The 22,553-nt window shown below is 45.2% G+C and overlaps 1 protein-coding gene across 4 annotated transcripts in view; it reads right to left on the reverse strand.

Annotated features, from left to right (window-relative positions):
• Positions 1–2,224: 2,224 nt before the first annotated feature.
• RGS22 (regulator of G protein signaling 22) overlaps positions 2,225–22,553 on the reverse strand; it is a 157,828-nt gene continuing 137,499 nt past the window's right edge. For all 4 annotated transcript variants that reach the window (XM_068237725.1, XM_068237724.1, XM_068237727.1 and 1 more), the window contains 6 exons: positions 21,611–21,772; positions 17,470–17,649; positions 16,433–16,591; positions 13,684–13,800; positions 6,164–6,269; positions 2,225–2,468 (listed from right to left, as the gene is read on the reverse strand). In XM_068237725.1, coding sequence (XP_068093826.1) covers positions 2,341–2,468; positions 6,164–6,269; positions 13,684–13,800; positions 16,433–16,591; positions 17,470–17,649; positions 21,611–21,772 — 852 coding nt within the window. In that variant the 3' untranslated portion in view covers positions 2,225–2,340. The remainder of the gene's footprint in view (positions 2,469–6,163; positions 6,270–13,683; positions 13,801–16,432; positions 16,592–17,469; positions 17,650–21,610; positions 21,773–22,553) is intronic.

The following is a 22,553-nucleotide window of genomic DNA, read 5'->3' on the forward strand; positions in this document are numbered from 1 at the left end:
GTGATCTGTTTGACAGCTGCGGCGGCAGGGGGGGAAAGAAGAGGATCCACTCACCTCCCTGCCGTTCCAGCGACGATCGGCGCCCCCCTCCGCTCTAGCCGGCATCTCCGCTTCATCTGACGTCAGCGCCGGGTCCCGGCTTGATGACGTCATCAAGCCGCGACCCGGAACTGCTCGTCAGACAGAACGGAGATACCGGCCGGAGAAGAGGGTCCCGTGCGGCTCATCGCTGGAGCCTGGAAGGTAAGTGAAGGCTGCTGGCAGAAGGGGGGGCCCAGGCCACCAAGGAGGGACACAATGCCAGGCAGCCACACACGGGATCCGGCCGCCTGACCCCCCCAAACGTGCGCACCCCCTTCCCGCGCAAAATGCCTGGTCCTTAAGGGGGGGTAGGTGGCCGGTCCCGAAAAGGTTAAAAAGGTACTTGAGTATTATTTATTATTGCAAATACCTTCTGTTTTATGGCCCAGTGCACACCTAAAACCTCTAGCAGATCCACAAAACGCTAGAGGGTTTTGAAGCAGATTTCAGAGCGATTCTAGGCATGTTTAGAGACGTTTTCAAAACATGCCTAGTGTTTTTTGGAGCGTTTTTGTGTAGCAGATTTCAAATATTGTTACAGTACAGCTGTTACTGAACAGCTTCTGTAAAAAAAAACTGCCTGGAAAACCGCTCTGATCTAGCGTTTTTCAGAGCTGTTTTCCACTTTCCTATACTTTAACATTAAGGCAGAAACGCCTCAAAAATCTAAAAAATGCTGCAGCCCCAGAGTTTGCGTTTGTGGAAAAAACCATCCCATTCACTTTCATTAGCCAAGCGTTTTTCCCACTGCAAGCGTTTTAAAAAACGCTTCAGAACCGCTCTGGTGTGCACCAGCCCTAAGAAAGCAACATTACGTTTAGCATTGCTTTTTAATAGAGGGCTTTTTCGTCTCTTTAAAGAGACACTGAAGCGAGTAAAAAACTCGCTTCTTCTCTTATATTCAGCAGGGGCATGTGTGCCCCTGCTAAACCGCCGCACAACAGGGGTCCCTTACCCCCCAATTCCCCCCTGCAAAATCAACGACCAAATTGGTCGTAGATTTTGCTGCTCCTAGAGGCAGGGCTAACGGCTGCAGCCCTGCCTCACAGCGCGTCTATCAGCGGCGCATCGCCGCCTCTCCCCCGCCCCTCTCAGTGAAGGAAGGCTGAGAGGGGCGGGGGAGAGGCAGAGATACGCGCTGACCAACGCGCGTGAGGCAGGGCTATAGCCGTTAGCCCTGCCTCAATGCGGAAGAGATCCCCGACGAGGACGGAGGGGATTTGGGCGGTAAGGGACCCCCGTTGTGCGGCGCGATATCGGCGGTTTAGCAGGGGCACACATGCCCCTGCTGAATATCAGAGAAGGGTTTTATACTCTCTTCAGATTCTCTTTAAGCCCTTTACACTTTCCTAGTGGTTCTGGCTAACCATGAGCTATCAGGTATTATCAATTAGTTCAAAACAGGCTGTGTGTATGTTGCATTGATGTGACTCTGTGTAAACATTTAGTAGCTGTAGGCTCACTATACACCAGCGGTTCTGGATGCGCAGCCTGTCTTTCACGGGCATACATTTGCATATTCAGGAGTGATGCATCATGGGACACCAGAGTTGCTTACTTACCGCTGAATTATCGCAAATACTTTCTGTTTTAAGGAGGCAAAATTACATTTACTGAAGCTATTCAACCAATATGCGTAAACCCCTGGAAAACATTCATATGCTTTAATTTGGCACATGATCAATATATATATATTGTATAGATGCAGTCAAATGTTCTCCAGAGTGTCTTTGATAGGAGTATTTTGTGCAATAAATGCTATTCAACTTTATTTTTTTTTATAATGTCCTGAGTGGATTTTTTTTGTGTATTTTTGCTTTCATGTAATAGCAGTGTACACCGATTGCTGCTTTATGAACATGGCAATCATCACTTATTGCTTATAATTAGCGGCAAAAGCAGCAATCATTGGGAAACAAAAAATGCTTTTGAAAGCGGAAAACTATTTAAACTTTTAAACTGATTATTATTTCTTTAAATATGGGAACCAGCTGATCTCCAGAAAAGAGCCATGTCTGCAGAAATACTAGCAGGATTATGGGCATCAGTTGATCACTGTTTGTCATTATCTCTAACATAATTTATTATATAGCTGTGTAACCATAAATCCAGAGGCAGACAGTTAATTATGATATATGGGGAGTGTTTTACTGCAGTTTCTTTTTTATTACGGTGGCCCTATCAGCTCTCCCTGCAGGAGGAGTGAAAGGTGGAATATGATGATGATCTACAGAAAGGTCCACGCCCATGTGGCCACCACTAGTGTCTCGTGGCTGGTCTTAAAGCTGAGGGGACTCGTGGAATGAGCCCAGACTTGTGTGACGAGTTGAGGGTCCTTCCCGTTTTTTTAGAATCATCACTTCTTATGCTGTAGATTGATGAATTATCTAAATAAAGACATAAACCATTATAAGATCATTTAAAAGGCAAGGATAATTTAAAATGGGAATTAACTTTTCCTGAGAAAAAAACAAAGAAGTATCTTCAGTCCAGCTTTATGCATTGCTAGGATTAATGGTGTTGATCCTGTCTAGCAGAACTATGTAAGGTTATAATTTGCTGTGACCACGTCTAGCTTTACCACATGATCATGACCAACAAATCAGCAAAACAGGTGGTTTCGTCTGTGCTGGGCGCAGCTATAGCACTAATGCAATAGTGCGCTACCCCGCGCAAAGGTAATTTGGGGTTCCATCAATTTCTTCTCCCTCCAATTTGCTATGACTCCGAGGGGGATTAGTATTTTACGCTGCCGGGAATTTGAGTGGCAGCAGGGTAAGCCGTCAATCGGCTCACCCTGTGCCCAACCAACCCTTGGGATATTAATACGTACACCAAATCAGAGCATTAAAATGTATCATCTGGTTAAATTGATCACATGCTTCTCCATATTGAAAAAAAAAGTGATCTGCTTACTATGACACTATGCCAAGCGCAAAATATTACTTAAACAGAACAGCACAGAGGTAGGTCCATCTTCACCAAAGTTGATGCAATCTCTGAATGTGCCCTACCGCTAGATAAGATCAAATTCCACAAGATCAAATTCCACAATGGTCCAAATAAGTTACATAAAATTTGGGACTCATAGATTGCAATACACGCACACACACACACACACACTTGGCTACCTTTGTAGGGTAATGTTTGCAGCATTTCATATATGAGGTAATATTTGCTGCATTTCTTATCTGGGGTCATGCTTACTGCATTTCTTATGTGGGGTAATGTTTGCTGCATTCCCATATCTGGCGTCATCTTTGCTGCATTTTATATGTAGGGTAATGTGACTACTTTATTCTTATGTCTGAATGAAAGTAGCTATTTAATACGTCTGGATGCATATGGCTACTTGATTCTTTTATCTGGAGGCATTGATTCTTTTATCGGGGGGGGGGGGGGGGGGGTGAGGGCTCTATGGGAGGAGGGCTATGATTTGTGGGGGAGCCTCTGATTGTGTGAAGGGGTTGTATAGGCAGCTACAGTGGGATGCGAAAGTTTAGGCAACCTTTTAATCGTCATGATTTTCCTGTATAAATCGTTGGTTGTACGATAAAAAAGTCAGTTAAATATACCATATATGAGACACACACAGTGATATTTGAGAGGTGAAATGAAGTTTATTGGATTTACAGAAAGTGTGCAATAATTGTTTAAACAGAATTAGGCAGGTTCATAAATGTTGGCACTGTTGTCATTTTATTGATTCCAAAACCTTTAGAACTAATTATTGGAACTCAAATTGGCTTGGTAAGCTCAGTGACCCCTGACCTACATACACAGGTGAATCCAATTATGAGAAAGAGTACCGTATTTAAGGGGGTCAATTGTAAGTTTCCCTCTTTTAATTTTCCCTGAAGAGTAGCAACATGGGGGGGGGGGTCTCAAAACAACTCTCAAATGACCTGAAGACAAAGATTGTTCACCGTCATGGTTTAAGGGAAGGATACAGAAAGCTGTCTCAGAGATTTCAGCTGTCTGTTTCCACAGTTAGGAACATATTGAGGAAATGGAAGACCACAGGCTTAGTTCAAGTTAAGTCTCGAAGGTGGCAGGCCAAGATAATTCTCGGATAAACAGAAGTGATAAATGGTGAGAACAGTCAGAGTCAACCCACAGACCCGCACCAAAAGACCTACAACATCATCTTGCTGCAGATGGAGTCACTGTGCATCGTTCAACCATTCGGCGTACTTTACACAAGGAGATGCTGTATGCGAGAGTGATGCAGAGGAAGCCTTTTCTCTGCCCACAGCACAAACAGAACCGCTTAAGGAATACTAAAGCACATTCGGACAAGCCAGCTTCATTTGCAATAAGGTGCTGTGGACTGAGGAAACTAAAATTGAGTTATTTGGGCATAACAAGGGGCGTTATGCATGGAGGAAAAAGAACACAGCATTCCAAGAAAAACACCCGCTACCTACAGTCAAATATGTTGGTGGTTCCATCATGCTGTGGGGTTGTGTGGCCAGTGCAGGGACTGGGAATCTTGTCAGTCGAGGGACGCATGGATTCCACTCAGTATCAGCAGATTCTGGAGACCAATGTCCAGGAATCAGTGACAAAGCTGAAGCTGCGCCGGGGCTGGATCTTTCAACAAGACAGCAAGATCTTTTTAACAAGACAGCAAGACAACGACCCTAAACACTGCTCAAAATCCACTAAGGCATTCATGCAGAGGAACAAGTACAACATTCTGGAATGGCCATCTTAGTCCCCAGACCTGAATATAATTGAAAATCTGTGGTGTGAGTTAAAGAGAGCTGTCCATGCTTGGAAGCCATCATACCTGAATGAACTATAGATGTTTTGTAAAGAGGAATGGTCAAAAATACCTTCAACCAGAATCCAGACTCTCATTGGAACGTACAGGAAGCGTAGAGGCTGTAATTTCTGCTAAAGGAGGATCTACTAAATATTGATTTCATTTCTTTTTATGGTGCTCAAATTTATGCACCTGCCTAATTTTGTTTAAACAATTATTGCACACTTTCTGTAAATCCAATAAACTTCATTTCACTTCTTAAATATAACTGTGTGTGTGTCTCCTATATGATATATTTAACTGACATTTTTTATTGGTTGCCCAAACTTTTGCATCCCACTGTATAAGGGCGAGGGCGAGGTAGGAATGCGGTTGTTCCGGGGGTTCAGACTGGGGAGGGGCACAATTTCAGTGTTTACCATTTTATCTAGATATGCCACTGTACACACTACTACTTACCGGTTATTAATGAAAATCCTGGATTTACCCATCACAAAAAGAAATTGTTCAATATATTCTCTGAAGTGTTAAACAATATGTCACTGCTATATAAATATGAGAATTACAGTAGTAATTAGCAGGGCGATTGTTTTGCGGTTTTTGGTTTTTGACCCTGCATATTTAGGCATGCGAAAGCAAATGCATATTTGCATGAGCAATATCTCGTGATTAGCCAATAGGCCAAATTTGCAAAGCCAGATTTGTCAGGTTCACTTGGTTGATGCACACATTTTCTCTCTGTTGTAATTAGCATTGCATTTTCTTTTCTTTGGAGGCAAGTGGTGAGTGGCTTGTTTTAGGAGGTGAGTGCCCTGGAGCAGGCTATTTGCGCCTGTCCTCCCCTTATGTGTCGCGCCCAGGTCATGCGCATATAGCAGAACGCAATGGACGTTAAGGTAAGTGCCTGTTTTCAATCTTGGGAGGTGTGTGCGGGCGGCTCTTCCCGGCGCTGGCCACACTGGGGAGATCGCCTGCACCCCCCAGCCTCCACCTCCGGGGTGCCGCTGTGTGGGTTCCAGGCGGTGAGAGAGCCTGGGACCCCCGCGGCCCCCCGGTTGTATGGGGGCAATGGGAAGCCTCCTCGTGGCGCCCCTGGATAGTGCTATGTAGCATGAACTAATTCCCGCAGGGCGATTGTTTTGCGGTTTTTGGTTTTTGACCCTGCATATTTAGGCATGCGAAAGCAAATGCATATTTGCATGAGCAATATCTCGTGATTAGCCAATAGGCCAAATTTGCAAAGCCAGATTTGTCAGGTTCACTTGGTTGATGCACACATTTTCTCTCTGTTGTAATTAGTAATTAGCACAATACCTGACATGAAACTAGATCCTGTTTTCTTCTCCAGGTCTTGCTGGATTTGTAGCAGCATCCTCTCCTGTTCCAGAGCCTCCACGTACTTTGAATAGCTCCATGATACCTACAAGTCATTACATTACATAATTAATCTGTATTCTCCATTGGTATCAGTGCACTGTTTACATCACCACTGAGTTCACTCAGAAACATTCACATTTTGCCTCTGGTTGCTCCCCTCTTCCTGTTGTCTTCTCTTTAATATCACCTTAAAAATGCAACAGGAAGACTGTGTGACCACGAAAGCAAGAGGTCACACTTAAGAATACACATGCAGAACAGGACTAGGAAAACAATGTGTGAAGTCCTTGTATAAGAAAATTCATCTCTTCCATCTCACTCCTCCCAAATGACAGAAGGATGTCAACCCCCCAACCCCCCCCCCCCCCCCCCCCCCTCGCCCTGCAATATGCACAAGGGTGATGTTACTGTCTTTCCAGTAGACCATGCTCCTGCTCTCTGCACTAACCAGACGTCTGTCTGTAGGCTACTCCTGATCCCTCAGCCTACACATCCCTCCGCAGCACAGTACTGCTGGAAGGTTGACTAGCAGTGTGGCATCTACCACAACCACCAGCACCACACTCACCCCCCCCCCCCCCCATCAACCAGATGGTGTGAGGGGTGTAAGCCTTAGTCATCCTCCAGAATACCCTGGGGCTTTCTGGGTCAGAATATACTCATTTGCATAATTATTGGATTGTCATCTTAATGTATTATTATTATAATTCTAATTTAGTATTCTAAGTACTAGGAGTGTGTGTGTGCGTGTGAGTGTGTGCCTGTGTGTGTGCGTAGTGTGTGTGTGTGTGTGTGTGTGTGTGTGTGTATAGTGTCTGCTGGTGTGTGTGTGTGTGTGTGTGTGTGTATAGTCAAGTGTCTGCTGGTGTGTGTGTGTGTAGTGTGAGTGTGTGTGCGCAGTGTGAGCATGTGTGTAGTGTGTGTGAGTGTGTATATGAGTGAGTGAGAGAGAGAGAGAGAGTGTGTGTGTGTGTGTGAGTGAGAGAGAGAGAGAGGGTGTGTGTGTGTGTGTGTGTGTGTGTGTGAGTGAGAGAGAGAGAGGGTGTGTGGGAGTGTGTGTGTGAGAGAGAGAGTGTGTGTGTGTGTGTGTGTGTGTGTGTGTGTGTGTGTGTGTGTGTGTGTGTGTGTGTGTGTGTGTGTGTGTGTGTGTGAGTGTGTGTGTGTTTGTGTGTAGTGTGTGTGTGTGCGCGTGCGTGCGTGCGTGTGTAGTGTGTGTGTGGGAGTGTGCGCGTGCGTGTGTAGTGTGTGTGTGGGAGTGTGTGCGTGTGTGTGTGTGTGTGTGTGTGTGTGTGTGCGCGCGTGTGTAGTGTGTGTGTGTGTGGTGTGTGTAGTGTGTATGTGCGTGTGTGTGTAGAGTGTGTGTAGCGTGTATGTATATATGTGTGAGTGCGTGCGTGGTGAGGGGGGAAGGGTTTATATTGAATGGAGAAAGGGGCTGTTAGGCAATGAAGATGGGGAAAACATTTCAATCCATCTTCTTAACGAACACAGATTGTAGTATTATTTTATTTTACAGAGTATGGAAGCATTGGAATTAATGCCAAGGTTATATTGAAGAATTTATTGTAGCTTGTTGCATTTATAGAAGTGTTAAGCAGTAGTCTTTTGCTTTGTCTTTGCCTAGATGTCTTCCATGGAGGCAAGGCCAGATTTATACTTTTTCCTCCCCTAGGCCAACTTTCTTGTGGCTCTCCTTCCATGTGTAGCACCCCGCTCCTAATCTTTATGCAGCCCCCTCGAGCCATGTCTAGCCTTCATGTACAGCAGCCCCTTTTGTTATATAGAAATCCCTAAGGCAGCAGCTCCCTAATTCCATGTGTTGCTTCTTATCTTCAACCTCTGTATTCCATTTGCAGCCTCTTATTCTACTGTATATGCAGCAATCACTCTTCTATGTGCAGCCACTGCCCAAGCCCAAGGCCTTTGCGGCCTTTCCAGAGATCTGCCCCTGCAGCACTGACTAAACATGATGTACTGTATAATGACAGGTACAATAGATTCTTCACTCCAGTACCCCTCCTGCTGTTCTGTGCACTGACAGGTTGTCTCTATGTCATGTAGAGGATTACAGAGGTTCCCAAAGTATCGGGTATATATATGCTCTGCCTTGCACTTCAGGGATAGATTGTTCTGAATCATCTTACATTCTCATTATACACTGAAAATAACAATTTTTTTTACAGTTTTCTACAAACCTTTCCAATAAAAAAATGTTGAAAGCCCCAAATCATTCAGAGTCTGCTGTATTTATTGCTTAACGTGTGAAAAAAATAATAGTTGGCGGGATCTGTCTGTTATACTCTAGTTAAAATGGCAAATTATCTTTATGTAGAATGATCATCTAGTAAACTTGGAGTTGGCAATGTGACGCGTGGGTACCACAGCTGCAATAACTGAGTGTGGGCATAGGAAAAACATTACGTCAGATTCTGTCACATCATATGAAATGGTTAATTATGCCTAATTAAGGGAAGTTTCCTGTTTTGTCATATTAACAGCTCCAGTGTTGTTTCACACAGTTACTACATTAGTAACACAGCAGTTTTATATATAGAATTACAAAACTTCTCCTACCTAGCAGACCAGACCTAAGGTGACAGAGGGTGGAGAGTTTCTAATATTTTAAAGTGTAACTCCAGGTGCAGAATTGGGACATTACTTTTGGCGGCACCTATGGCTTGGCGGATCAACTCACCCCTTAGACTTCAACTTCTTTGAAGACGCCACTCCTCCCACACGCCACGTGAGGTCACGCACGCGCTGCTTGGTCGTCCCTCCGCATCCCTGCATGGCAACAGTACGCATCGTCAGCTACATAGCTGACACACGTCGGGACTGCCCGGCCCAGTGATGCCGCCCAAGGAGATCGGGTCTCAATCCCCAACTGGCGACACAAGACAAAGGTGTGTATGCACCTTTAGAGACGGGAATATAGCAGACACCTGGGGACAACCTGGAGTGGCTGCCCATGTTTGTTTTGTTGATTATGCTACCTGATATGGGTGTCTCCAGGGCCGGATATAAGCCAGGGCCATATAGGCCATGGCCTAGGCTAGGGCACCATAGGATCAAGGGCTGGTGGGTAGCAGGCTATTCTAAGGGGTATGGTCTCCTGGCTACCTACACTGGAGGGACCGGGGTCATTAGGCTATTTATACAGAAGTGTGTGTGTGGGGGGGGGGGGGGGGGGCGTCATCTGGCTTTTTATACTAGAGGAAAGGAGGGGGGGAGGGTCATCAGGATACCTATACTGGAGGTGAGGGGGAAAGTCATCTGGCTACTTGTACTGGAGGAAAGGGGCAACGGGCTACCTATACTGGAGGTAGGGGGAAGGGTCATCTGGGTATCTATACTGAAGGGGGGGCGGATGCTGACAGTGGCCTTGGGCAGTAAAGAGTACAAATCCGGCCCTGGGTGTCTCCATTGTCCTGCTTTATAAGCACGTAGAGTACCATTGATAGCAACTTTTGTATTGTTTACATAAGTATTCTGTGAATAGATTTGAGCAACAAAAAAAAAAGCTACAATACCAGGGAAGGGAGTGAGAATTCTGTAGCACTGGAGAAGATCATGGACCGTTCCAAACAGAATCTGAGCAGTGCTATGAGGTCATATAATTGTGATTATAGGCTGAAATGCATTCAATGCATACCTTACTCATGGGGTGAAAACTCAGACATTAGTGTCCTATTTATCATGACAGCTATGCTGATTACTTCTGCCCCATGTTCCAGCTTGCTAGCTATTAATTAATAACCCTTAAAGAGGAACTCCAGTGAAAATAATGTAATAAAAAAGTGCTTCATTTTTACAATAATTATGTATAAATAATTTAGTCAGTGTTTGCCCATTGTAAAATCTTTTAAATCCCTGATTTACATTCTGACATTTATTACATGGTGACATTTTTACTGTTGGTAGGTGATGTAGCTGCTGCATACTTTTTGGCAGTTGGAAACAGCTGTAAACAGCTATTTCCCACAATGCAGCAAGGTTCACAGACAGGAAACTGTCAAGAGTACGTACTCAGAATTTCTTTGTGGGAGGGGTTTCACCACAATATCAGCCATACAGCGCCCCCTGATTGTCTGTTTGCGAAAAGGAATAGATTTCTCATGTAAAAGGGGGTATCAGCTACTGATTGGGATTAAGTTCAATTATTGGTCGGAGTTTATCTTTAATGATCTTGTATCTTGGAGATGACTGATTGGGATCCATGTTGTTATATCATTGCAATATATAATACCACATTTCCATGACTGTCCGGCGGATTAAGAAGTGGCTCTTGTCTATAAAATTTGTCAGCAAAGATGAGCTGACATGATGATGACCTAACACTATTAACTCTTGCAAACCTATTTTCTTATGTTGGACTTAGAGAACATTGGCAGCTAAGGGGAGCATCAGCAACTTAGAGTGAACTCCATAAGCTACCCAGGTTGTGTGAGAGTAATTTCCCATTCATAATCTGCCACCCCTGCTATTGTCCAGGGTCAGTTCCTTGGGGAAAGCCAATTAACCTTCTAGTGTGCTTTTGGGAATCTTAGTGGAGTCCTGGAGGAATCATGGAGTGACATACTAACTTCATGCAGTCCAGACTGGGGTTTGAACTTGACTGACTCTAGCACTATAAGGCAAAAAGGGTAGTCACTATTATGCCACCGTCATATACAGTATACTAATATGTGCTGTGGTTGGCTGTAGGTTTTGCCGCAGACATTAGTATTATTCTATTTTTAACCTGTATGGAATTTAAAGAATATTGGGCAGCACAGTAACTTAAGGTCCCCGTTAAGAATACAGTTTTAGCGAACCATCGACCGTCTGATCCAATAATATGATTGATCAGGCCCATAAAAGGGATAAAAAAAAATAACCAATACAAAAATTTCAAATGGAATTAATTCAATAACCTCAACTCCTAAAGCTTGTTGTCAAGGGGTAACTGTGGACTATGAGCTCTCATTCCAACCACATATGAACACATTAACAGCCTCCTGCTACTTCCATCTTCAAAAATATCTCCAAAATGTGCCCCTTCCTTACACAAGAGGCTCCTATGATGCTTGTACATGCTCTAATCATGTCTTGTCTTGATTATTGAAAACACCCTACTCTATGGCCTACCAAAAAACAGGCTGGCACCTCTCCAGTTAGTACTGAACTCTGCTGCTGAACTCTGCTGCTTGTCTCATCCACCTCTCCTATGATGCTGCCCCTCTCTGCCAATCTCCATTGGTTACCAATCACCCAAAGGATCAAATTCAAACTCTAAACACTATGATACAAAGCTCTACGTATGCTATCCCATCCATACATTTCCATATTAATCTCCAGATATCATCCATCCCAGAATCTTGGCTTCTCCCAAGAGTCACTCTTGTTGTCCAGCTTGGTTACTTTCTCTCACTCTCGCGTCCAGGACTTTTCACGAGTGTCACCTCTCCTTTGGAACTCTCTCCCACAGCCTACAAATCATGCTCCAAGCCTGGAAGTTTTCAAACGTACTCTGAAGACACACCTATTCAGACAAGCTTATAAATTGGTATAGCAAGAATTCAAAGCTCACTACCACATGTGCTAACTCCTTTGCCTACTTCCCAGTGTCTCAACCCCCACTACCCTCTAGATCAGTTGTCCTCAAACTATGGCCTGCGGGCCGAATGTGGCCCCCTGAGGCTTTTTACCAGCCCCCCACACACAAAATGTATTACTTATAGATGTGGTAAGCTACATTTTTAAATATTGGTGGTCCGCATATAGAATAGCAGTGCTGGAACCACCCATCCACATGGAAGCCAGAAAGTAGTAATTTGCTGGTTTCCAATCAAATTCCACATCAGGTGACACTGCTGTCCAATTGGACTGTAGGTTGTCACCTGGGTGTGCTTTACTGTCTGGCCCGCAAAGACTTCTACATCATTTTATGCATACTCCGGCCCCCCAGCAGTCTTAAGTATGTTGAACCGGCCCTCAACCCAAAACGTTTGGGGACCCCTCCTCTAGATTGTAACATCACAAGGGCAGCGACCATCCCCTTTTTGTTTCCTGTTTCTGTGCAATTTATCAAATGAAAATCTATCAGTATTGGTGATGTTATTCAAACTACACATCTATTGTATGTATCGGTACTTATGTCACTGGGTGTCCAGATTGTACAGTATGTTGAACTGCTCATGCATCTGTACTCTCTGTTGTTGCTTGAATTGCACGTTGTACAGTGATACAGAATATGTAGGCGCTCTGTAAAGAAACATTATAATAGTACTTTCATCTTGTAGAATGAAAATCCCAAGTTTAAATCTTGCCCACGTTTCTTTTAGATGCTTGGTATCCCTTTTTAAACTGTCTGAGAATAGTAGTAAGTTAATTGGCTTTCTGACAAATTAACCCCAGATTGTATTAGGGATATTACATTACAGTCCTTGCTGAGGGACCGTTATGTGACTTGTTCATTGCACTGCAGAAAATTTGCTAGCACTATATAAATTGTTGACTTCTTATGTTTCAGTTCACTATAAAGACCTGAGGTTAAAGCATCATTGCTACAAATGGTCATCACATGACAATCATGATTAGGGGTGTAGCCAAGGAGCTAGGGGCCCCAGACCGAGTTTTATATTGGGACCTTAAACACTCTATACACAACAATTAATATGAAGTAACAAAACTTGCCAGGGACATGATCAGTGCTGTAACAATAGACCCTGCAAGGGGTGCAGATGCGGGTGGGGGGCAGAAGCAGCAGGGGGCCCTGTGAAGGAAGGCGTTTATTTTCCCTGTCCTGAAAGACTGACAACTAAGAACGCAGAGATAAAAAAAACTACCTTTCTGCTCTCTGCACAATTGTTCTAATGATTGCTTCTGCTCAACCACTGATAAGGAGTCAAGCAAAGTTTTGCAGACAGAGATTTGTAGACAGTGTGCAGCAGTCTCTTGTGTACAACGCCCAGCCCCCAACCTCTCTACCCCTCCCCAGGTGCTGTGTACTGTAGTGATGCTGGAGAAGTCTGCAGAGCCAGTTCTGCTCCATCAGAGATGGACAGAGTGAGTGTAATAAGCTGAGGCTGGGAGCACACTCGTCTGTCGGTTTTCTGTATGCATTTTCTGCACATCATATGTGTCTGTATGCGTGAAAACATGCACGTTTTACCACAGAGGCGAGTGTAATTGATAGAGCAAATGCCTGCAGCGCTTCACTGCTGTCTGCTTTTATCTGCATGGGGAAAAACACATTCAAGTGTGCACTAGCCAATTGAATAACATTGGTTCTCAGTTCACCTGTGCAAAAAGCGAGGGGGGGAGGGGAAGGGGGCCCAATCCAAAGTCCCAGGGGGGCCCAGCGATTTCTAGTTGTGCCCCTGGACATGATTATCTAAATCTCCCTTCTTTACCAAGCGGTAACAGTGACAGTACAACCTGAGCATTGCTTACTGACATTGTTACTTGTTACTCACATTTCGGCTGTGACCATACCCTTCACGGCCAGAGAACAGCTCCTCACCATAGGAGCTTTCACTTTCTGCATAGATATCAGATAGAGTTCCCTTCCTCTTTGTATCTTCATGCTGTGCCTGTAAATGTAGAGAGAACATGGCTAAGTTTAGGCAAACCAGGCAGATACCTAGGGTGACACCTGCAGGAGGGGGCTTCAAGGAGCTATTCTTAGCACACTGTGCTTTATGGAATTCTTATACACAAATAGCATAACAATCATATGGCATGTGCTATTAATGTGCTAATCAAGCTGCAACTGTTTTAAATGAGATCTATACTGATTGGCCGGACACTTCTTGAATGAAGGAGGGAGCATGGAGGGGGACCCGAAGAGAGGGAGGGAGGAGTTGGGCCCCCCTCCCCACAGATGAGTCCCATTGTGCCACTGCTCTCCCCTCCTCTGTATTGCAACAGCCTGCGGGGTGGGGGGCACCTATGGCTGACTAACCTATACTGGGGCACCAATTGTTAACACCTATGGCTGACTAATCTATACTGTGGCATCTATGGCTGACTAATCTATACTGGGGCACTTATGGCTGTCTGACTAATCTCTACAGGGGCACCTATGGCTAACTAACTTATACTGGGGCACCTATGGCTGACTAACCTATACTGGGGCACCTATGGCTGACTAACCTATACTGGGGAACCTATGGCTGACTAACCTACACTGGGGCGCCTATGGCTGACTAACCTATACTGGGGCACCTATGACTGACTAACCTATATTTGGGGCACCTATGGCTGACTAACCTACACTGGGGCACCAATGGCTGACTAGCCTATACTGGGGCACCTATGGCTGACTAGCCTATACTGGGGCACCAATGGCTGACTAACCTACACTGGGGCACCAATGGCTGACTAAACTATACTGGGTCACCTATGGCTGACTAACCTATACTGGGGCACCTATGGCTGACTAACCTACACTGGGGCACCAATGGCTGACTAACCTATACTAAGGGACCTATGGCTGACTAACCTATACTGGGGCACCTATGGCTGACTAATCTCTACTGGGGCACCTATAGCTGACTAACCTATACTGGGGCACCTATAGCTGACTAACCTATACTGGGGCACCTATGGCTGACTAACCTATACTGGGGCACCTATGGCTGACTAACCTACACTGGGGCACCTATGGCTGACTAACCTATACTGGGGCACCTATGGCTAACTAACCTATACTGGGGCACCTATGACTGACTAACCTATACTGGGGCACCTATGACTGACTAACCTATACTGGGGCACCTATGGCTGACTAACCTATACTGGGGCACCTATGGCTGACTAACCTATACTGGGGCACCTATGATTGGCTAAAATATATTGGGGCACCTATGGCTAACTAACCTATACTGGGGCACCTATGGCTGACTAACCTAAACTGGGGGCTCCTATGGCTGGCTAACCTATACTGGGGCACCTATGGCTGGATAACCTATACTGGGGCACCTTTAGCTGGCTACCTATACTGGGGGGTTAAATGTCACACCGCAAATAATGTTTCAGCCCACGAGGGGTGTAATTTTTACACCCTCACCCTGGGAGCAATTTAGCCTACAAACTGCCCTGGGCTTAACACAATTGTTTTGGGCACTTGAAATCTACAGTGTAAATAAAAAATATCCAGCACAGCTTTCTAAAAGGAAACGGTTTATTAACCATTTGATGAGTAAATTGCATTGTACTTTGAAAGCTATTTTTGGGTGTTTTTTGTTGCCTTTGTGGATTGCAAAACCTTTATTGATCAAACACCCTATTTATCCAATGGATTGATGGTGTGCTGCTCCTATCTGGAATTTATGTAAAGTTTACTGTGTGTAAGAAGTATACACAAGCATTACAATCAGATGGCCACATGTATGGGCAGCACAATGGTGCAGTTATGAGGGATTGTACAGCACTAGTTTGGGGGAACCAGCAGGAAACCTCATAGGGAACAGTTCTCCAATCACAGCACCAGGGCAGTTTCTAGGCTAAATTGCACCCAGGGCAAGGCTGTAAAAAATGTGCCCCCCCCACCACCCCTCGTGGACTTGCGAACCCTTTCTCTTTAGGGACAGTCACACAGCCACAGGTCAGTAGATCTGCCTACTTACCAGTGACCAGCCGCTCATCCAGGAGGAAGCAGGGACCAGGAAAGCACACAGGCAAAGAGAGCCCGGGCAAGCAGACTCCTCCATGGGCGCCGCCCACTGACAGCCTGCAGTACCGCTACAGGACATCAGGTGGCATCCCGCGGTGGTGACGAAATGATGACTTGACATTGAACGCAGGCAGTCCAGGAGGAGTCAAGGAAGGAGATTGAGCTTGCAATCTTCTTCTTCCATTTGGCTGCACCGCGTGTCACCAGCTCCCTAGCAGTTATGTCCTTCTGCCTGCGCCCCCTTTCTTCTACTTGCCTGTCTGCGCCCAGGGCGGTCGCCCTGCCCGCACTGCCCAAGAAACGGCCCTGCACAGCACCCTCTACAGCAAGAAGCGTTGTGATTGGCCGAATAGTGTGGGTGGGTGCTGTCCACAGAATCACATTAGCGAAAATTCCCCTATAAGGTTTCCTGCTGGGTCCCCTAAACTAGACTATCGCCAGTTTTATATCAAAACTGGAATCCCTGGGGAGTATATCTGTGCTACAGCACTTCATCATCTCCAACCACCCCCTGCACGGTACTCAGAGGAGGTTCTGGGACTACTGACCTTAGCGAGCAGTTCTTGTTCTCTCATCTTCTGCTTCATCTGTTGCACTTTCTTTGCTTTCTTCCTCTCCAGCAGAGGAAGGATCTTCTCATCGGTCAGGTGGGTCCGAAACTCACAGAACTCAGGCCAAAAGTTGAACATTACGCTGAAGATTGTCATCTGGGTGTAAACATGAACACAGAGGTAACTGTTTCAATCCCATGATTCCCATCAACTGTAACGCTCAGCTCACTCCTCACTGGCCACTGCCATACTTTTGGAGGTTGCAAAATTTTCATGACCCTCTATTGAGGAAGATATGAATATTTATGCCATATTTATTTCCTTTTAAGTACATGTAGTGTCCAGGACAAGACGAGATGCAGTATTTATGCAAACGATGGGAAAAGCTGGTATCATAGTTTGAAGAACACTTCTATTGATTCAGATGGACACCACTTGACTGTCAAATGCTGCAACCGCCGTACTTGATGCTGTGCGAACCAGCCCTAACACTGATCCCATTCTCTGCCTTCAATACTGTACTTGAAGCCACATACCCAGAACAAGTATGTTGGTCAAATTCTCTGACTAGAGTTTGACTACACCTTCCCCAACTGGCCTTGTTTAACCTTTTAGCAGCTCTGCACACATTATCTCAGGAAAGATTATGCGTGCCAGGGTGTCTTTAAATGGCATATGCCGTTTAGCTGCCTGATGCCTCTGTGCAGAATGGCGCGGGGAGCTCCTCTATATTTACCTGCTCCAGATGGCTGGATGGCGTCTTCTCTCCTCCACCTGGGGCGCTGCAATCTCTGCATCCTCCTTACATGGTATGACATGTGATCATAACCCAGGGGATGGTGTCAGCAGTGCAGTGCCTCCCGGAGGTGAAAGAGGGGTGATGGAAGTGAATTAAATGTGACAGACCAGTTCTTCTTCCCCTCATGTGTCAGGTTATTGTTTGTTTCACATTTTTAATCCACACACCTTACTGATTTATAGTACAAACCTAAAAATGATCGTAAAAAATCGTAACAAACTATTGCCAATCTCACCTGTGCTTCCCGGAACACATAAGGTCCCAGGTCCCTACGCCGCTCTATGATCTTCTCAGCCTGCTCCGGCGGAATGTCGATCTGCAGAGCTGGCGGGATGGAAGAGTTGATGAAGCAATTGATGATGGCCGTGATCTTGTTCTGGATGGTGAGGTCATCACAGTGAGAATGACAAAGCTCCTGTAGGACAAATAAATGTTAATGATGACAGATTCATACATAGTTGATTGTACCAAACTAATAAAGGCCCTTATTCAATTCAAGTTTTCTCCTAGGAGATCATTTTTCATTCTCTGTTTAAATAACTTTTCAGCACTCTGCATTTGAAAAAGTCCCAAAAATAGGTGAAAAAGTTCTGTCAAAATGATTCCGAATATTTCCTCGCTTGCCGGCGTTTTATTGATGGTGTGAACATCTCACGTAGGAGAAAAGTTAAGAGAATCAGAAACAACTTATTTTGAGTGATTTTGTTTGCTTGCAAAGTGCTGAAAAAGGTTTTATAGTTGAAGTGAAAAATAATTAAGAAGTGATAAATCCCGAAATAAGTTTTGAGAATCAACTTTCTTATGTTTTAGGGCCCTTTTCCATTGACAAAATGATGTGAATGCGGATATCTTGTCACATCGCATCACTTCCGCTTACATTCGCGTCACTTCCGCATCTCCCAATGTGCAAGTTAATGGAGGAGACAGGACGCGGATGTGGGCGGATGCAGCCGTGCGAGAATCTGCAGCATGCTGCAGATTTTTGGAACGCTCCGCATAACCAGGACGCAATGGAAACTGTTCCATTGCCGTGCATTGGTTGCAGTTCAGCTGCGGTGCGATGGGGCTATGTAGCCGCATCACACCGCGTATAGTGGAAACAGGCCCTAACCCACATAGAACAGGAGGCAAACAAAGCTTGCATCACCCATGGTATATTGTCAGAATCGTGCTGCTTATTTTCCTTTCTTTAGACAGTGCTGAGAGTTTATGTGAAGCCTTTCAGAGGAAGCAGATCTATTCACATTAGTCTGAAGAATACTGGGAGACTGTAATGATCGGTGTAACACAGAGAGGGTCCGATTATTGGTGATCTGCAGTATCACCAAGAATACAGATATATACCCGATTATTGATGATCTGCAGTATCACCGATAATCAGATATATCACTAACCTCTGGACACCGGAGAGATATGAGTGTTTTGGTGCAACAGTAAATACTTTGAGGACAATACCTGGGGAACAGGTATCAGAGCAGTAGGCTATACGGCAAAAGAGAACAAGTGCCTTCCAGTAACCTGAGAATCTCCCGAAGGGAGGAGCCAGGCAAGGAGATGGAAGGACCAGAGCGTTAGTGACACCAATAGGAGTGTGTCACTAATGATCTGTGAACTATCTCTAAGGTAGGGAGATAGCTCTCGAGGTCGGGCAAGCCAGGTCGGCAACACACGGACAGATAAGTACAAAGACAGGAGACAGATTCAGTAATCCTAAGACATGCAGAGTTTGGCAACAGAATATCAGATATAGCAGTAGGCGCTGAGGCGCTACACCTGCTATTGCTGAAATTCTGTCTTGTCCCCATGTTTATTGCCTGATGAAGCGGGCTGGGCCTGCGAAACGCGTTGCACTGTTTTGGGGTACTAGTTAATAAATGTGATTGCTACTATTCAGACAGTCTTTCGTGTCTGCTTTATGGAGGTAAGTCCACCGCTTCCTCCTAGCAAATTTTTAAGTTTTTATCCGCTTTTATCCTGCTGGCGCCTCTGTTCTCCTACTGCTATACCGTGTCCACCCCTGGTGGAGGGGTGATCTACCCCCTTTCGCATCTACAGAGAGCGAGTTCTTATCCCTGAGTGAGGACAGGTCTAATCTCCTCACCTGCCTATACAGTGGTTGCCTTTGTGGTAACCCACGTTTGTGAGTATAATTTTCTCACATAACCTTTACTTCATTTATGCTTAACATACTACACTATATTGGGCTCTCGGTTTCTCTACAGAATATCAGATATAGCGAAGTACCAAATCAGTAATCAGAAGAGTGGTCAGGAAAGCAGAAGGTCATAACAGATAATAAATAATGCCTAGTCTTGGGTGTGAGCTCCGTGATCATCAACACCCTGGAACTAGTCTGAAGTAAAACAGAATGGTAATACAATACCCTAGTCTGGGTGTGAGGTCCGTGATCATCAACACCCTGGAACTGGTCTGAAGTATAACAGAATGGTAATACAAGTCCTTAATCTGGGTGTGAGGTCCTTGATCAATAACACCCTGGAACTAGTCTGAAGTATAACAGAATGGTAATACAAGTCCCTAATCTTGGTGTGAGGTCCTTGATCATCAACACCCTGGAACTAGTCTGGATTATAACAACTGGTAACACAGAATCTAACAAAAAAGTCTGAGTGCTTCCAGGTAGTGATCGCAACGGCAGACAACCAGCAAATGACCAGCACCCAGTATATATAGCACAGCGCTCTCCAGCGCCTGCCCTAAGTGCTGGACCAATGGGAACTGGTTGAATCGTCAGCTGACCGGCTTGGTCAGCTGACTCCCTTCTGGCTGTCATAAAAGTTCTGCCTCTCAGCGCGCGCGCGTCCTTCTGAACCTGTGTGGACTATCAGTCCCAGCCACACCAGCCATGTGCTGTGTACCACCCGCCGCACTGGACGCGGAACCAGCCGCACCGCTATCAGGGCATGCGGCGGTTTCTTCGCGTTCAGCCGTACTGGTAGATGTAGGCCTATGCGTGCAAACCGCCGCGTTGGACGCGGAATCAGCCGCCTTGTTCTGAACACACGCGGCGGCTTTTCCGCGTTTTCTCACAGAGACCTTACATTTTAAAGGCACCTGTCCCCAACTAGGACAAGTCCTCAGCGCTCTATAGCCACAGGTTCCAGGTCCAAGTCCTCTTTACTAATGCTATGGGATAGAGTGCATTTTTTGTGGTACTAACACAGCAAAAACAAGAAACAATGCAGGAAGGGGCACAAATGTCCTTATGAGTGTACACTCTAGAGGTCGCCCTTGTAAGCATACACGGTAGCGCACACTCTTATGAGAGTACACTGTAGATAGAGGGTGCCATTTAAGTGTACACTCTTCAGGGCACCCACAGGAGCATACATGCTGGAGGTCCCCCTTACGAGCATACATTTTAGAGGTTTAGAACCTGTAATAGACTTTTACTACACCCATTTTATATGTAGGGAGATTTTCCTTTATTTTTGTCTCTAGGACCTCCATGGCTTTAATTTGGACTCTTCAGAATAGGAAATGAAGGATAGCAATCAAAAACTTGAAAGGTGGGTCTAAATCGTCTCCACTCTACAAAAAAACAAGATTTTATTTGCCACTGTCCCTCCTTGGAAATATTTACTATCTGGACAAGAAGGAAGGAAGGAAGGGAGGAAGGCATACCCCAAGCATGAGATTCTTCCAGATTGGGCTATAGATGGAAATAAAAACTCAAAAAGTGTCTGACCCCCTTAAACACTACCAAAACCTAAAATAAATGCCTGGAGCTGTTTGGCTAGTTGAGAAAGGGATGGGAAAGCCTGCTTAAGTCACATGTGGAAAAAGATAAGGTTTGAAGGTTAGACATTAAACTCTGGTATCCTGCACCATGGAACCAGGCTGATTAGTTCCAGGTTCATCATCGTAGCCAGTTAATTAGCTCCCAATTACAAAATGCCTATACTTCAAAAAGGTAAATGGAGTAGGTTATTCCCCTGTAAAGCAATCACAAGACTTAGGCAATGATAAATTAAAATGAAATGGGGCCTTTAGGCAAGGTAGTAGCTTTGGCTCATTCTGATGGTCCTTTTAGCAATCTTAAAGTGGAACTCCAGTGAACATTTTACTGTTGGCAGGTGATGTAGCTGCTGCATGGTTTTTGGCAGTTGGAAACAGCTGTAAACAGCTATCTCCCACAAAAGTTCGAACTTTTCTTGTGGGAGGGGTTACTTGTGGGAGGGGTTTCACCACAATATCAGTCATACAGTGCCCCCTGATGGTCTGTTTGTCCAGTCTAGAGAAATCTATTTCTTTTCACAGAGGAAGTGGTAGTTGGGCTCCCTGACACTCATTAGGCCCCAGGCACCTGCCTAGGTTGCCTTGTGAATGATCCTGCTCTGACTTCCTGAACCTACCTTGTACTTTTGCACCTCCTGCCAGAAGAGCAGCCCATTCTCAAAGTAATCTCCTTTCAGAGATACGAAGCGCTGGAACTGGCTTGCAGTAACGGGGTTCAGCAATGCTTTCCGGAAAGCAATAATTTCTTTGGAAGAAGAAATCCATTTACTGTCCAGGTGCTGTAAGAAAAATGTAAAGTGCCATCAAGTTTTTTTTTTTGTTTTTTTTTGTTTTTTACCAGCAATGATTATGAGAACAAATGTACAAATAAAATCAATGGATATCTTTCCAGTGGCAGTTAAAGCTTGCTTCTCTTTATAATGAGCCACATTCTTGCTAAAGCATCTCTTGCATGTTAAGCCCCTGACAAGTCACGACTTATAAAAAGTGTGAAAATCATCCATTTTTGTTGACCTGAAGATGCCAGTTTGATCTGCACAACAGTCTAAAGCTACGTAAGCACATGTGATAACTGTTGGTAAGGCCTGGATGTACACCACAGGAGTCTATAGGCAGAGATGTTCTGGCACACTAGACTTCACCCTCCACGAATACACAAACCCCCGCCAAACCGAAATTGCAAGTGTGCTGGCTCGCCCAGTCTTTTACATCTCCCCTACTTCCTTTACCCGGCATAGGTCGCCACATGTGCCCCTTAGTATTAGGTAACAAGAAGAATTCGCTTGAGGTGCCCCCAAGTATTAGGTAGCTAGAGATGCCCCCGACTGAAAAGAATTCTCTCCAGTGAAATGCAGAGAGCCGGGTGAGTAATCTGCCATTTACGCTCTGCTCAGGACTATAGGGAAGAAGGAAGGGAGGTACTGTGGGTGGGTAAGTGAGCCTCCTTTCTATCATTAGGCACCTATAGGCAGGTGCCTACAATGCCTTATGGAAAATCCTGCCTTGCTGTTGGTCGCAATGGACAATAACGACCGTTTCAGCCGATGGTTGTTATGTGTA

The sequence above is a fragment of the Hyperolius riggenbachi genome, chromosome 5 (assembly GCF_040937935.1).
Source record: "Hyperolius riggenbachi isolate aHypRig1 chromosome 5, aHypRig1.pri, whole genome shotgun sequence".
NCBI classification, from domain to species: Eukaryota; Metazoa; Chordata; class Amphibia; order Anura; family Hyperoliidae; genus Hyperolius; species Hyperolius riggenbachi.